The 16,111-nt window shown below is 51.2% G+C and overlaps 2 protein-coding genes across 2 annotated transcripts; one reads left to right on the top strand and one right to left on the bottom strand.

Annotated features, from left to right (window-relative positions):
• Nucleotides 1-39: 39 nt before the first annotated feature.
• On the bottom strand, nucleotides 40-4,479 carry l(2)05287 (WD repeat-containing protein l(2)05287). The gene is made up of 8 exons (XM_029111542.1): nucleotides 4,376-4,479; nucleotides 3,993-4,224; nucleotides 3,222-3,792; nucleotides 2,929-3,119; nucleotides 2,419-2,749; nucleotides 982-1,451; nucleotides 447-856; nucleotides 40-348 (listed from the first exon to the last, which is right to left on the bottom strand). The coding sequence occupies exons 1-8, from the start codon at nucleotides 4,477-4,479 to the stop codon at nucleotides 129-131; spliced, it is 2,529 nt and encodes an 842-aa protein (XP_028967375.1). The 3' UTR covers nucleotides 40-128.
• Nucleotides 4,480-7,607: 3,128 nt separating this feature from the next.
• On the top strand, nucleotides 7,608-13,803 carry clu (clustered mitochondria protein homolog). The gene is made up of 7 exons (XM_003737595.1): nucleotides 7,608-7,686; nucleotides 9,175-9,564; nucleotides 9,764-10,032; nucleotides 10,123-10,382; nucleotides 10,483-11,441; nucleotides 11,601-13,500; nucleotides 13,635-13,803. The coding sequence occupies exons 1-7, from the start codon at nucleotides 7,608-7,610 to the stop codon at nucleotides 13,801-13,803; spliced, it is 4,026 nt and encodes a 1,341-aa protein (XP_003737643.1).
• Nucleotides 13,804-16,111: the final 2,308 nt, after the last annotated feature.

The raw sequence follows: 16,111 nt of genomic DNA, 5'->3' as shown, positions 1-16,111 counted from the left end.
TGATTCTCACGCCTATGAAATGAATCTCACATCCAAACGAAACTCTCAGTCTTATTGTAATAAGTCAACGCGATACGTGTATGTACACGGCAAATAAATTTGGTCTCTTTACAATATCGAATTTATATTTACAATCGAATCCACTCGTAGTCTTTCAATTTCGGCAACTTGACTTTCTCCAATTTTACTCCGTTTCGGAGTTTTTCGACGAGATCCGTTTCGGCAACGTCTTCCGTGACGATCTTCGATTTCTTGATCACATCATCATGAGCGTCGTCGGTCCCACTGTCGTCGTCCAGCGCCGGTTCTGCTCTCGTTACGCCATCAATCTCCATCAGGTCAGACGTCCTGAAGATTCAAAACTTATATTGTTCATCCCGTCTCGTATATATCCTGGCTTCCCGATTTCTAGAATTTCCCGCCGCTGGGAGGAGGATCATACTCACTCGTCCGACACATCGTGGCCCAAGAAAGAACTCAAGAGGCCTTCGACCAGGAGAGCCGCTGAGGGCATGACATGCGTCGGAGTTTGTAGAATCTGCTCTATGAACCGAGAGCCCTCAAGGTGACCGTTAGATTTCAATGAGCGTCGATGAGCGTCCTTTCTGCGGTCTGTCATCGAGATGAGATGTGATCCAAAAGGAGTGACGAGACTCGCCGTATTCATCGCGGATTCCACGACATCGTGACTCAATTCATCTTCAGTGGTATCCTCGTATTTCTTCAGCACAAAGTGAAACAATTTATCTTTCCTTCCCATGACTAATAAGGAACTCGCGGATTGCCAGGGAACCTCGGAACACTTCCCTCGCCGTAGCTTCTGTGGCACAAACAATCCACAACGAATTTGATCCTCCTGTAAGAGTGCACGGCGACGTCAGTTGAAGCTCGACTTTCAGCGAAGGGTTTCGTTCCGACGATGTGAGACCGTTCGCGTGAGAGGTTCACCTCGGAACTGATTCAATTCCCTCGCTTCATTACCTGGCTTGTTGAGATTTCGGCGATCGGCGCTTCGATTCCGTGCTCAGGATGGAAAACCACAACAGATCGACTAGGTTTAATCTGGATCGCAGCGACGTTCTCCGATTGAGGATCGACGATCAACTGTTTGATCAGGGTCGGCGAGGTCCATATCCGATCAAGAGAGAAGACATCCCACGCCGATACACTCTTGTGATTAGCGACAAGAAGAATATTGCTGTGGGATGCTCGACAGAACTCGAGCGAAGTTATGCAGGATTTGTCGCCTTGGACGCACAGCTCGCCGAGGTAACGCAGACTGTCGCCGTTCTGTATTTGCCACAGTGTGATCATATGACCGAAAGAAACCGCAAGAATCGTGTGGTCCTCGGATAGCGCAATCTTATCACACGGATATCGTCGGAAATCGCGTTCTTCCACCGATTGCCAGAAAATTTGATCACCTGAAAAATGCGTAAATCGAGCAGGTTCTTAGGGGGTTGATTCTCGAGTCCTTCGAAGGGAAATCGGATATCCCCATGGAATACGGGGGAGATCCAAGCGCAAAATTCACATCCGTCAATGGTAGGGCGGAGAGACGTATCAAAGAGAACTCGACCGACACTCGGTCGAAGTCGACGAAATCCTAATCAAGCCCTGTGTTCTTTAGAGCTTGGAAGGAGAGAGACATGATCCTTTGCGGCTTACAAACAGCCGAGGCAGCGCACTGTAGGCTTCAGCCTGTGCGGAAACGTTACCTTCGCGAGCCCGCCGAACGAAGTACGGATTAAAACACCCGCATCGTTCAAGATGTGGGGGTCAAAAAGAGGCCATACCGCTCATCGTTATGAAGTGAGACTCTCATCACTCCGAAACGGATGAACTTGCCAAGAAACTGGAATCGGGTTCGTGAGACGGGATGGGAGGATACAGAGAAAACATTCGAGAAGCGGGAGGCTGCGACCCGAAGAGTGGTTAGTGATGAATGCCTAAGGACCAGGGTCGCTTTTCTAGAAACGGATATTATTAGGCATGAGCGAGAATCACCGATAATGATCACAGATAAATTCATTCCAGGCTTTCGGCCCGTCCCAAGAAACTCTCAAACTATTCAAGCAACGAGCAACATTCTGACGAATTTCTATATCCGTACAGGATCGTTGAAAGAGGATTTGTTGAGGAAGAAATTTCCGATCCAACACATCGCTCGCACCGCCGAGATCTCGGTGCCAAGAGCGAAAAATGGCGCATTTTCGATTTTCAATCGACACCAGTACTATATCCTTGAAAAATCTGGAAAGCGGATATTTTCTGAAAAAAACTCAAAGTACCGAACAAGAGAGGACGTGGACATTCGTATCACAACGCTTACTACTCACAACCATAACCATGATCGTAGCTATTATTCCGCACGAATGTTGTTAGGTAGATGAGAGATTCATTCCGAAACCCACTAACCTCCTTGCACGATAGTCCACAGTTTGAAAGTTCTGTCCGCCGACGTAACGCAGAAATATCGGCCGTCTGAATATCCGATTTTGCAAGCTCGGAGCCGATGTTTGAGATGGGGCATGAGGACGTTGGTGTTGAGGGCAAATTCTCCACTCTCGTCTTGCCACTTCCAGAACTTCAATTTACTCGTCGATGAGAGTGTTGTCCTGAACTCGACGGTCGCGAGGTATTTCCCATCGGGCGAGAAATCCGCAAGTATGATTTCGGAGTTTATGCCTTTCATCATTTGGTAATGGAGCTTGAAATCCGTCGCGAAATTTTCTCCCGTCACGTCGACCTGCAACGAGACCAATGGGGATATGTACGTCGTCTTTGGATGAGCTCGCAATCGTCTAACGGCATGAACCGCCGGAGACTCCTTTCTACATTTCTGGGACTTCTTCCCGGCTACCGAGCACTTAATCATCAAAACGGAGAGAGGGATTTCTTCGGAGACTGCTCTGCGCAAGGACTCACCACTCGGACTTGTCGGTCCTGCTCCAAGTCATAGAACTGAAGCTGCCCGGGTCTACCCGAAACCACGAGGTGGCCTCTGGAAGGCTCGTAGAGGAGTCCGAGCTCCGACGGTGAGTCTCCAGAGAAGCTGCGTTGAATCAAGCCCTGTAGCACCCGGTGAACGGTGTTCGGCGCAACCACGACCGTTAACGCTGGGAAGGGAACGATCTCTGAACCATGGATTCCCACCGAGGGACGGAAGGAGGACGATGTAAGTAAGTGTATTCAGTATAGTTCCCAGAATGCCAACTTACTGTTATCACAGTGACTGCAGACCACGTATTTTTCATTCTCAGCGACCGATATGAATTTCATCGGTAAGCCCAATCTCGGAAGGTACTGTCTATCTTCGTTCTCGATGTTCCATCTGACTAGAACACCCTCAGAGCCGACAGAGTAGAGGAAGTTCGAGCTCAGATGTAGATCGCCCACGGCCAAAGTGTGCCAATGGAGTTTCATTGCGGCCTGGTTGAACGGAGCCGTGTGAACATAGATGGCACCGTGAATGTCACCCACGGCTAGAATTTCGTTCGTTGGATGGACCGCCAAGCAGGTCGGTTTCGAAGAACATCTACTGTTTCGGACGACGCCCGGGCTCGAACAGTGGATGATTGCGACGTGTCCTTGCTCCGTCCATGCCATCAGATCCGACTGCGCTGCGAACGCGTAGAGACTACTATCCGTCGAACAAGAGTTGCTGATCTCTCGCGGCGCTTCCGCGAGATCCTCGAGGTTTCGAATATACAATGTGTTTTGAGCCTTGCCGTCGATTTTCGTGTGAGTCACATAGGCGATGAAGGGACTTTGACGGGACGCCACGAAAACCTGCGGCCAATGATCAATAATCAGAAACACAGTTCGTTCCATTTCTCTCGACAAGCGTTTGTATGGACAAACAGGTTTTCTCAGAAATTAATCCGACGAAACGATCCCGATGTGGCGTCCGCGCGCAGGAGCCCGGTTCACGGACGGATAAATTATATCCGATCGAATGCCATCGAGCTGCAGAAAAGTCGGTAGCTCACCTGAACCTTCAAGTCGGCTTGAACCAAGCGGTGCTCCGAAATGACAGAACAATCCAGGGAGTCCCATCTGAATAATCGCCCGTCAACGGAACATGACAAGCACTGGACCCTGTTGCCGGCATAGGGTGTGATGGCGACCACGAAACTCTGGTGGAACCGCAAAGTCTTCAAGGGTTCTCCAGATGTCAGAGAGAACTGGCGGATGATAGATCCCGAAGGTACGAAAATCGTGCTGGAATATTTTCACTCACTGTCATCGTGTCGCTACAAGGGAGCCGGTGCGCGAAGACTCTGGTTCGACAGATCTTCATCCTGCAGCTTCGAACGCGATTCGGTGCTCTCTGAAGCGTCTATCGCGAAATTTCGGTGTTTGTTTCGCTCACCTTGCGTCGTACGAGATGTGAGGTCTTTTATCACACAAAGCCACCCCGCACCTCCCTGTGCAGACCACGTCGTCGGCTTGACGCACCTTGCTCCGAAGCTGCATGGTTTGTGATATTCCCCCCTTTTTATGCTTTGCGGGTTTTCTGCACTTCCTAGAGAGACTTGACAAGGAGTTGGAGTAACCTGCAAGGCGAACACCACGAGGATTTGTTTGTTTTTTCGAACGGCCGAGCACGTGCGCCGCGCTGAACGATGCCCTCTCCCCGGAGCGATTGCTTTCCTAGCAGACGAACAGCGGCAGCAGCCAAAGAGCTCACGGAAGTCTTCGTCACCCCATCGAGCTCTGGGCATTCATATTCTATTATATGAGATTTCGAGCTTATATCTAACATCTGATCTTCAGACAGAGGACTTTTGCAGGCCGCAATTCGAACTAACCGCTCCGTCGCAGTGTGTTGGCGCCATTTCGGTCCATACGGAAGGAGAGCATGGGAAACACCGCGCTGCTGATTCCTGTCACCGGTGTCAGCGCAGCTTCGAACATTCCCACGGGAGTCGATGATTTGAGTCGAGAAGCGCTGCCTTGCAAGAGAGTAGATACGAGTGAGAGTCCGTAGTCCGTTGCGAAGATGGGTCCCCATAGCTCGGTCGCTTATCGAGAATTGCCTGTGATTAGGAAGCATCCGTCCAAATGTCGAAAATTCGAAATTCGTAAGTTCTTGAACATCGCTCCCTCTCACGGGAGAGTCATTCGAAGGGGTGAGTGGGCCTGAGAAACTCTTGAAGGATACTCTTAAGGGGCTCACTCGAGGCAGCACAGTCATCTCGCCGTGATTAGGAAGCTCCGATTTCACACGGGGCTGAGAAACGATGGGCTCGACTCTTTTTTGCGCCAAGTAATAATGCCTTGCTGCACCGAAGCTCCTCTTAATCGATCTCTGACCTGATCACGACTGGAGATTTTTTTTCGACCTGATTGCAGGCACGCGGATTTGCCTAGTTAGCCTGGAGGCTGTAACAGTTCCGGAAAAAGCGGAGGAAGTCCTCGATTTCGGGCATAGGTAAAAATTAGCGAACTGCGCCGATGGGGACCGAACTGCGAGCAGGGTTGGAAGCAGGCTCCATTTTCTCTTCAGTATGCTAATACGACTCACGAATTCGCCTATCTTGGGAGTCTCTGTCTTTCCTCGTGCATCCAGAAGATGGATGATCGTAGCCGAGGCTACGAGAGGGGTTTCCCGTGGATCTACGAAGCCTTCTGACTCTCCAGGTCACAATGTGCAGCAACAAGCTTCCAGCATACGATGATGCAGTATCGGTACGGCGACCCCCCTCTTCTCAATCATCTTTCATGCCTCGCGTACTTCGTCCATTACCTCTATAATTATAATCGTCCTCGATCTTCTCCGGTGATCCATCAAAATGCACGATCTTTCTTGCAGGAAGTATCCCGAAATATTTCCTCCTCTAAATCCTGGTACTTATGCAGGGGCAAGAACACGGCCAGCTTCAGGATCGCCTCCGGCTGCTCGAAGGAAACTCGGCTCTAAGAGGTCTGCAGACTTCCTCCTGGCGCGAGCCCTCATCGAGAGCGGAGAGGTCGATCGAGCTCGCAGTGGATTTTCATGATGAAGCTACAGTAGATCCCCTCTTCATCGAGTGAATCCAGTAGAGAGAGTCGGAGCTCGTGACCGTAACTTGGAACGAGAAGATGGGCTGCACGCATCGAATTATTCGGGTCGCCGAAGACGGAGAAGGACGTGTTGATTCATGCTGGGGACGGCCAACAGATCGGAATCGATCGATGCGGGACGGGGCTCGCATCGGTTCGAAGCTGGAAGTTGATAAGAAACTGGTCACAGCGATGAGTTCGGCGCGAGCACGGGTCGGATGGCAGATTGACAATCATTTCAGGACAGACGCAGTGTTGTCCTCACCGAGAATAAATGAATCCCTTCCATGGTAGTTGGATTGGCAAACACGTCGGCCAGTATCATACATCGATGTTTATCCTCTACGAATTAACATGCTTTATTCCCTCGTAATGAAGCCGGTCAGTGACTCGCTATCGATGGAGACGCGCGGAACAAAGCTGCAACACCGAGCGATATCATAGGGCATGCATGAGCAGCCGCTTCCCAAAGGGGATCAGTTGACGATCGCAGAGAAGCGTTAGAGGACGGCGGGAACCCAAAGGGCTTCCGATGGTCAGTATTTCGAGGAGAAATTCTCCCAATCGTCTTCTCGCTCTGTCATTGTAGCTGTGCTCGGGGGATATTTCCCCTCGGAAGAATCGACGGCGTTCTTCCGAAATCCCCCAAGCCGGATCTCGAAAGAGACTGCTGGGAGCCTTGACGGAAGGGCAGGGATCTCCTGCGTGTTGCTTATGTCCTGGCGGATACCGCTCATACTTACGCTATGGTCGACGAACCAATCATCCGGAGACGGCCCCTGGAAACTCGACCAACCTACGTTTGCTCCGCTCACAGGATCGTTGTACATTGTCTGCGATAATGGAACTACCTGGACGTTATGGTGGCAAGTTGAATCGGCCATAATCCACGACTGAATTCTCTCAGCAATGAGGATCAAGGTGTGAGGACTCAGACATAAGCAGGGGTCATGTTGAAAACTAGGGGTCAGCTGTTTGGGCTTATAGGTCCATGCCTGTTGGCGAGTTGGGGGTATCGGAGCTGCAAAAGGACCTCAGGGCATCCAGGATCCGAAATCAGACACAAGGGAGTCACAGATGGATGATTTGATTACTTTCCTCGGGACGAGTCTCTTCGATTTATTGTGATAAAAAGGAAGTTTCCCGCGGCCATGCTACCGATCATTCTCTTTCGGATTGACCCACCGCCGTAGCGGATGGTCCGACCCTTGGAGACTCAGATTCGGTATTGTTCTCGCGTCGACGGTCTTTGCTTCCTCCCGATGCCTCTCCCACTGCAGAACGAAAGAGGAAAATCGATCCATGGATGGTGAGACAGAGATCCGAATCCGCGCGGGCCCTCGCGAGCAGCCCGTCTTTAGGGAAAGATTCGCTCAACATTTAGCCGGCGCCGACGGCGACTATTGAGCAGCAGCAGCAAGCAGACCAGACATCTCTGCTCTGCTCATGCGACTGCGTACAGCGGTGGTGTGCTGAACAACAAACACGTGTTATAGTCGCGGTTAGTTTCTTGTCCGCGGATTCTCGTGCTGCACGTTGCTGACCCTCTACGGCTAGACATGACGAAGAAGCGTCAGGACAAGGCCACGAAACTTCCCTTGGACAAGGACGCTCTGAAGACCGGGGTCACCTCTAACGGTGAGTTGCGCGCGGTCGCTTCGTGCATCCTATCGATGTTTCCCCCCGCTACGCTGTATGCGAAGTTCTGAAAGCATTCGGAGTCTCTCGCCCGGACGGTGAAGGAAAACTCCCGTATATCCGTGAGCGGCGCCTGGACCGGAGAGGTCGCAGCGCCGGATCGCGCAGAGTCGTTCGTAGGCTTCGGAGAAGGGATCACGTGTTATGGAACACTGCGCGCATCGATGTGAACCGGGCTCCGGGACGTCCGGATCGCCCGCTGAGAAGTTTTCGAGTCGTTCTCCGGTCCGAGATCAGATTTGGCGTGCGGAGGAAGAAAAGTTTCCCCATTGAAATCTCGAACTTCATGCCTTGTTTCTCATTGCCGTTGCTTAGGGAACGCGAAACCATCAGCTGGGCGACGAACTTTCTGTCCTTAATGGCTCATCGATGGCACGCAGCGGCCGCGTTAGTCGATTACGATTGGGAAAAGTCCGATCAGAGCTGTGCCATCTCTTGAGCGAGACCCCTGAGAGGACGCTTGCCGTGCCCCGATCTCATGATTTCGATCAGGGCATTCGGATCAAAGAACAGGGCACCCTTTGATAGGGGGAAATTGGGAAGGGAAAAGTCCCATGGCTCGTAATTAATCAAACATCGCAATATTTGAACCCTCGGGAAGTTCTCGAGGCTCCGCTCCGGCTGCATTGGTCGATACCGATGCGTGCGGAACGGGTTCGAGCTGCTGTTTGAATCCGGACCTGAACGGGTTTATGGTAGAAGGGACGTCTTTCGTCGAACTATCGGGGAAACGCTCTAGACGATTGTCCCAAGCGGACCTTTGGTCATCCAAACATATCTCTCTCACCCTCTCAGATCTTCTCTGCGCGGTTCAGTCGAGAAGTTCGCGTAGATAACCTTCTTTCTCCGGCCAGCGGAGGCCTCTTCATCGGAGGTGCCCCATGCCTCGTGACAATTCGGGAGCTTTGCTTTCTCGAGATTATATTCAAACATGACTCGCTTACTCCTTTCCACGAGCAATCAATCAATCCGTTGCATTGTCCGAAGCACGAACCAATCATAACTTCAGCGTTTGATTAGGCCGGAATTCCGAACGTCCGGAGAGCATCCCGTCAGGACCCGAGGACCGGAAAATCCTGTTTCGATGTATAATTTCTTGAAGTTGGAAGCGATATCAGCGGATAAATTATTTCTCGATAATGTTTTCGAAGATTTTCCCCGATCGTTTTGTCTCGGTCCGATATAAGCCCGAGCTCCTCGGTCCTCCGATTGGTGGATAAAGCCGACTCAAGATGCGCACTCTATAGCGGTCTGTTCCGGTGAGAGAAAGAAAACCAGAGAGAGGGAAATTCTCCTCCGACTGATCCTGTCAATCTGGTGCGCGCACTCGAACATGTGCTCACGGCATGTTATTCGTCAGTGTAAATTGCTTCTGCCGTTCCGCGTCGATGCCTTGACTAAAACATTGATTGTGTCTTTCCGTTCCAGGTGGGACCGATTGCGAGCAGAATGTTGTGAATGGTCAGCCAGAAGCACAAGAGCAAAAACAAGATGCCGAGCCGATCGTTGCAAATGAGCCGAGCACCCAAGAGCAGAATGCCGGAAATCAACAGAACGGCGAAGCTGAATTAGATGCCGACATGATGTCGGACGTGCCTTTCAACATCATCGTTGAACTCCCCAACGATAAAACAGTGGAGCTTTGCGTTTCTCCTCAGGAGCTGGTCCAAGAAACTCATCAGCGATTGATGGATATGCAAGACACGTGTCATAGAACATGCTTCCATTTGACCTTCAACAATGTGACATTGGACAATTTCGCCGAGTTGAAGTCGATCGAAGGTCTCAAGGAAGGGAGCATAGTCAAATTCATAGAAGGTGATTGTGAAAGGTTTCCTTAGACATAGTCATACGTAAATCCTCGCGGCGGAGAATTCTCCCTGATTCTCCTTTCGCGTAGTCCCCGAGATTCCATCCTCTCGGTACAGGCAGAGGTACCGATCCGCGATGCCGACCCCCGTTCTCGTCGCGAGGGGCCGATTCCCGTGGCAGAGAGACTTATTTTTCGATCTTCCAGAGCCGTACACGCAGCGCAAAGCCAAGACACACCTGCGCCATATCAGGGACATGATCAACTGCGTGTCGCCCGCTGAGATATTCTCGGGACAGGACTTCAATTCTCCGTCGTTTCTCAGCATCCTCACCGGCGGGGACGTTATCGCCAGGGTGGTTGACGGCAATAAAAGCATCCGGCTAGACGAGGACTGCACGCCGCCGAGTTTCATCATGCCCGGCGCGAAGGACGTACCCTTATCGGGGCTCCTGCTCGATTGCGAGGAACAACATGTGAGTGCGAGTATTGCGTTGTCGATCCCTTCACCAAATCAATCAATTCTCGTGTGAGAGAATTCACGAAACTCGACTCCTTGTTTCCAGAGGAAAGCGCTCAAGGTTCTGACTCTGAGCGGATGGAACCCGCCCCCGGGTCCGCGAAAGCTGCGAGGCGACCTATTGTACCTGTACGTTACGACACTAGAAGAGAAAACCTATCACCTGACCGCCTCCTCCAAAGGATTCTTCGTGAATTGTTCTACCGAGGAAGTGTTCGACCCGAGGAAACAATCTCAGTTGGGGAAAGCTTCGCAGACTTATCACTCGCTAGTCGACTTGCTCAATAACCTCAGTTCGGGCTTCAAGTGAGTCCCCCCTTCCCCCCCACCCATATCCGTTCGGGGAAATTCATCCGATTCGACCGAGACGGGAAAGCATTTCCCCTCATGCTTCTCCCCCTTCCAGGAAAAACTTCGCGTTGATTCAGAAGTTCCGCTGCTCCCGTAACGACCTCGAGCGCGTGATAACGCCATACCAAGTGTACTCGTGGCTCGCACCGACTATCGAGCACACTTTAGACGCGATACGCGCCGAAGATGCATCTTCATTCAAGCTCGGATACGAGGAACAGATACCCGGTCAGACTCGTGATTGGAACGACGAACTTCAGTCGAGCAAGGAATTGCCTAAAACCGATCTGCGCCAAAGAATTCAGCGCGAGCGTGCCCTATTCAAAGTCCACGGAGATTTCGTTTCGGCGGCGACGCGCGGTGCGATGGCTGTCGTCGACGGGAATGTTTTAGCGTTAAATCCCGGGGAGGACTTCCGATCACAGATGTTCATTTGGAACAACATTTTTTTCTCGATGGGATTCGACGTCCGAGACCACTACAAGGATTTCGGAGGAGATGCCGCCGCTCACGTAGCCCTGATAAACGATCTGAAAGGCGTCCAGGCTTACTTCAGCGCCGATGTCGATGGCCTACATACGTTGGGAACGGTTGTTATAGAGTACCGAGGGTATCGCGTGATGGCTCAGTCCATCATCCCTGGGATCTTGGACAAAGAGCAGGACCAATCTGTCGTTTATGGCTCGATCGACGGTGGGAAAACAATCGTCACCCATGAAAAATACGTGGAATTGCTGTCGCAAGCGGCGGAGACGGTTCGCGTTCAACCCCACGGGGTCTACGACTCGAAACACGAAGCGGTCAAACTGTACTCTTCGATTGAATGCAAAGGAATCGTCGGAGACGATTCGAGACATTATATCCTGGACCTCTCGAGAACCTTCCCACCCGACGTCAACTACTTGAAACAGAACTTCGCGGAGCTGCCCAGTGAGCTTAAGGATCTGGGCTTCCCGAAGGAGCAGAGGCATAAGCTGTCTTCTCTCCGTCAGGAACTCATCGAACATTTTGTTGGTAAGTCACCCTCACCGCATACGTGTGGAATGCCGGAAGGATCTACGGTCTGAGCCGGGCATCTTTGAAGGGCTCAGATTAGATGCGATTCTCACCTCCATGTCGTTGCCACTGAGCGGACACGAGAACGAGTATTCATCGTTGATTTTCTCTTCACAGACCACAAGTACGTTATGTTCGTCAAGAGCTGCGCAATGGAGTACCAAAATCTCGAGAGAGCGGACAAGGACGCGAAGCAAGCGAAAGAAATCTCCAACGGTAAAGAATCCGAGTCCGCAACTCCCGCTGTGGAAAAAGGAAACGATTCGGTGGAAACCAAGTCACCGGAAGATGAGACGAAGGAAAGTGAGCGGAAATCCGAAATCCTCAAGAAAGCCACCGAAGCCGTCAACTCGCTCAGGGACGACAAGTTCCACATTGCTTTCAACTCGGATGCCTTTCTCGAAAACATAGAATTAGTTGAAAGTCCAACTCTAGCGAAAGAGCGTCAGCTGATCGTTGAAGCAGCCGACTTCCTCGTCAACACCCAAATCCCCCATCTCGTCAAGGAGACCAAAGAACACGGAGCTTCGATAATGGACGGCTATATGCTGACAGGCGCCATGCACAGCAAGGGAATCAATATGCGATATCTGGGCCTGCTCACGAAGCTGGTCGCAGCCGAACCCAGACTAAGCTACTTGCACTGCATCTGCATACAGGAGATTCTGTGCCGTGCAGCTAAACACATATACGTCAGTTACATGCAGTCGGCCGAGGCTCATATGGTCGCGGAGGCCGTATCGCATTTTCTCAACTGCCTGTTGAGTACCAAGCTCCCGGCGAACTTCCTTCCGGCTTGCGTGATCGGCGCGAGCAAGGCCTCGAAGAACCGGAACCGGAGAGCGAAGGGCAGCCAGTCGCCAACTTCGACCGGCTCAGCCACGCCCGTGGTGCATGCCACCCTGGATTGGACAACGATCACACCGAAAACTCTGTTCGATCTCGTGAAACGGGAGGCTCGTGAGTACTTCGATTACGAGCTGGACGGTGACTGCTTCGATGCCACTTATCAACAGTACGACGTTCACCGGTACGGTCTGATGAGAGGTTTCTGTCTCAAGACCGGAATTCAGCTCCGACAGAAGAACTATCATCTACAATCGAGTCTCAGCACCGGCGCGTTCACGGACCAGGACGTCGCGAGTCTCTTCCCCGTCGTGCGTCACATGGAGCCCCGCGCGAGCGACGCGTTCCGGCGCTATTTGGATGCTCAAACCAGAATTCAACAAGGCTCTCTGACGGACGCCTTCGACCTCATAGCCGAATCGTTGCAGCTCATGAATCACGTGTACGGCCCGTCGCATCCGGAAATCGTGCAATGCATGAAGTTCCTCGCTAGACTGTCGTACATTCTCAACGAGCACGAAACCGCGCTGCTGCATCAGCGACGCGCCGTCATCATGTCGGAGCGAGTCAACGGGTTCGACAGCCCACACACGATCCTGGAGTACGGGAGTCTCGCGTTGTATCTCTTCGCTTGCGGACAGGTCTCAACGACGTTGAAGGTCCTCTACAGGATGCGATACCTCATGTTGACGGTGTGCGGCGAGAAACATCCCGACATGGCGACCCTGGACGCAAACATCGGACTCGTCCTGTTCGCTATGCAGCAATACGATCTCGCGCTGAGCTTCCTAGAGCATTCGCTGCGTCTCAACATCCAGTTCCATGGGGAAAAGTCGCTGAAGACCGCGCTGAGTTACCATCTGGTCGCCGAAGCACAGTCGTGCCTGGGAGATTTCCGGAGCGGACTGAAGAACGAGAAGGAGACGTACGCCATCTACCGGGCGATCCTGGGAGACAATCAAGACAACACGAAGGAAAGTGCGGAGTTCCTCCGACACTTGACGCAGCAAGCCGTTCAGCTGCAGAAGCAAATCAACAAACTCAGTGATAGTGCCAACATGCCGAAGAATGCCAACAAGGTCATCCCTCCAATCAACGTCGCGCCTATCCCGATGGGGAGAGTACTCGATTGGCTCAACAAAATCAATGGAATCATCTATTTCAGAATCAGGTGAGGCCGTATAATCTCTTTTCGTATTTTCATGCATCTGATCGGGAATGATCCCCCTCCCTGACATATTCTCCCTGAAATCGTCATCAAGGCCAGCCATCATCGAACGATAATCGCCGTTTCCTTATTCACAGTCATGCAGACATCGAGGCGCTGCGCGTAGAGTTTACCAAGAGGACCCCGGAGAACGAAGAACAGCCGATTGAAGGCAGCATCATCGAAGAGATCGCGAAATCGAACAAGAACGCAGATCCAAAGCACGAGTCAAATGACATCATGAGAGAGCCCGTCGTTTCTTCTTAGATTCACGGAGGATTCACGGAATTATATAGAGGAAAAGAGAGAGCGCACTTGGAAAATCGCGACATCCTTCATGATTTAGAGCTCAGCACCATGATCATTGAAGTCGTCAATATCGAGGAGGAGACGTTCGTAGATGGGGAGATCCGACAGGAACCTGTGAGGAGTGCCTGATGAGCTGTGAGGACGATTGGCGGCTTCGACGGAATAATGGTTGGGCGCAGCATACTCCGAATCTTCAATATGTTCAGACCAAGGACGAAACGTCGCTCGAAGTCTAGACAGTGGATGAGAGGAGATCTAATACGTTCAACCGGAAGAAAGAAACAAACAAACAAACGAACAGAACAAAGCACAACCGAAACCCTGAAGAAAAGTCCAACCTTTCGAACTCCGTTCGTGTTACGATTTGCATAGTAATGGTAGCATAAGTACCGGTACCTCTGGAAGACTTGCGATGCCTCGCATCTTCTGCACCTATCTTCTTGGCGCCGTGGTTCCCCTTAGGAAGCGAACTGGTGAATATTGGTCCATCAGTTTACACTGAACGATCACAATCACGAACAATGTCAAATGGTGGATCTGTTAGCCCGATTTCTGAAATTTCCGAAAAACCTGGCGTCATTTTTGAGTGGAGGAAATATTTGTTTCAACCTACGCTATTTTGGTCATCCCGATACTCTAATTCATTCGATGAGAGAGTAACCATCGATTCCGATTTGTTTTTTGGCTTACGTGCTCATGATTTGGAAATCTCAGATTGGTAGATTGACACCATCGAAAGACGAGAATGAAACTTTTTTTCAAGACCGCTCATTGGGCGAACGCGGTCAATCGATGAGCGTTTTGCAGATGTATGCTTACGAGTCGGGAGCTCTGCGAAAGCTGATGACGATGAAAGAAGCAGCAAATATATTCATATACAGAGGGAGGGAGGGGGAAAAAACTACAACTAGAGACATTTACGCTTAGACTTTATAGATTACGATAGCGGTTTACAATAAATTGTATTTTTTTGGATTTTTTCCTATAAAAGAAAGAAACGTGAAAATGTGTTTTTCGCCATCCGTTTCTCTTCGAGTGACAAGGACGGGATATACGACACGGATCTGGCATCGCAAACCTATCCTGGAGCTCTTCTAATGCTCTATGTCACAGTTGTTTCTACACTGGGCGGTCGAGCCAAGCTCTCGCACAAGTCCCGGGGCTGATCGATTCCCCATCCTTCTTTAATCGAATTGAGGCCCTTAGAGACGCATCGCTCCGGTGCGGCCGACGGCCTCATAGATAGGTTGCAACCATTTCTGTGATGCCTAACTGCTCATTCTGAAGCTCCACCGAAAATACAGCCATGAGCAGGATCTCGCAGGTTCAGCCTCATTCTCGCGGCACGACTGTCGCTACCCGAGCGACTACTCAACTTCGAGGAGCCCGGAGTACGCATACTGCGACCTCTAGTCCTTCGAAAAGCCGAGCGTGAATTATTTGTGCAGCGTTGCGTCATTCTTGATACAGAAATCAGACTAGTGAGATTCGACAATTATGAGCTCTCGGCGTACCAGCGAAACTCGACCAGAACCGACTCCACATTGACCAATTTTGACGTCGGGACGAGGACGGGGAGAATTCCACACAAAGCCGTACTGGTCTAGGCTACGGACTCCCAAACTTCTTTCGCTCTGCCCCTGTTCTTCAGCTGAGAGCTGCCAGGGCCCAGCCTCGCTGCAGCTTACCGGGGAATGAAATTCAAGAGTACCTGGATCTTGTGAGATCTGCACGTCTCTCTCTGATTTGTGGAAGGAGATATATAGAATTTTCTATGAGCCAATCTTCGCAAAATCTCAGCGTCGGTAATTCTCTTGATGATTCTCGCAGAGTCATCATGAGCAAGACGAAATAGCTGGTAGCTTTGAGCTGCGCCCTTTTCCACTCTCCGGGGCCACGGTACTTTGCCCCGGGATCACGGTGTCAGTGACAGAAGCACCGGAAAACAGGACCGCCCGATACCGCTCGAACTCCCAGCACAGATCAGCAATATCATCACGTTCAGTCTCCGGTTGCCAGATTCCATTTACAGGGGGGGATTTTTTCCCCGCGTTTTCTTGTACGCGCCTCCTATAAACCCGACATACGTACGATTTTACGCTACCTTGAGCATACAAGCGTGTGGAGTAAGGCCGCTCAGAGCGTATTCGCATGAAGGCCGAATCGCACACCTACTTGCGATTCGATTGTCGAAGGCACCATCCGATCGGTCTCCTTGCTCGTCGCACGAGCGGCTGATCCAAGAAGTGCTTCAACATTCATTCAC

The sequence above is a fragment of the Galendromus occidentalis genome, unplaced genomic scaffold, assembly GCF_000255335.2.
Source record: "Galendromus occidentalis unplaced genomic scaffold, Mocc_1.1 scf7180000075580, whole genome shotgun sequence".
Classification (NCBI taxonomy): Eukaryota; Metazoa; Arthropoda; class Arachnida; order Mesostigmata; family Phytoseiidae; genus Galendromus; species Galendromus occidentalis.
Note: the sequence above shows the minus strand (reverse complement) of the source record. Positions and strands in the feature narration are given on the sequence as shown.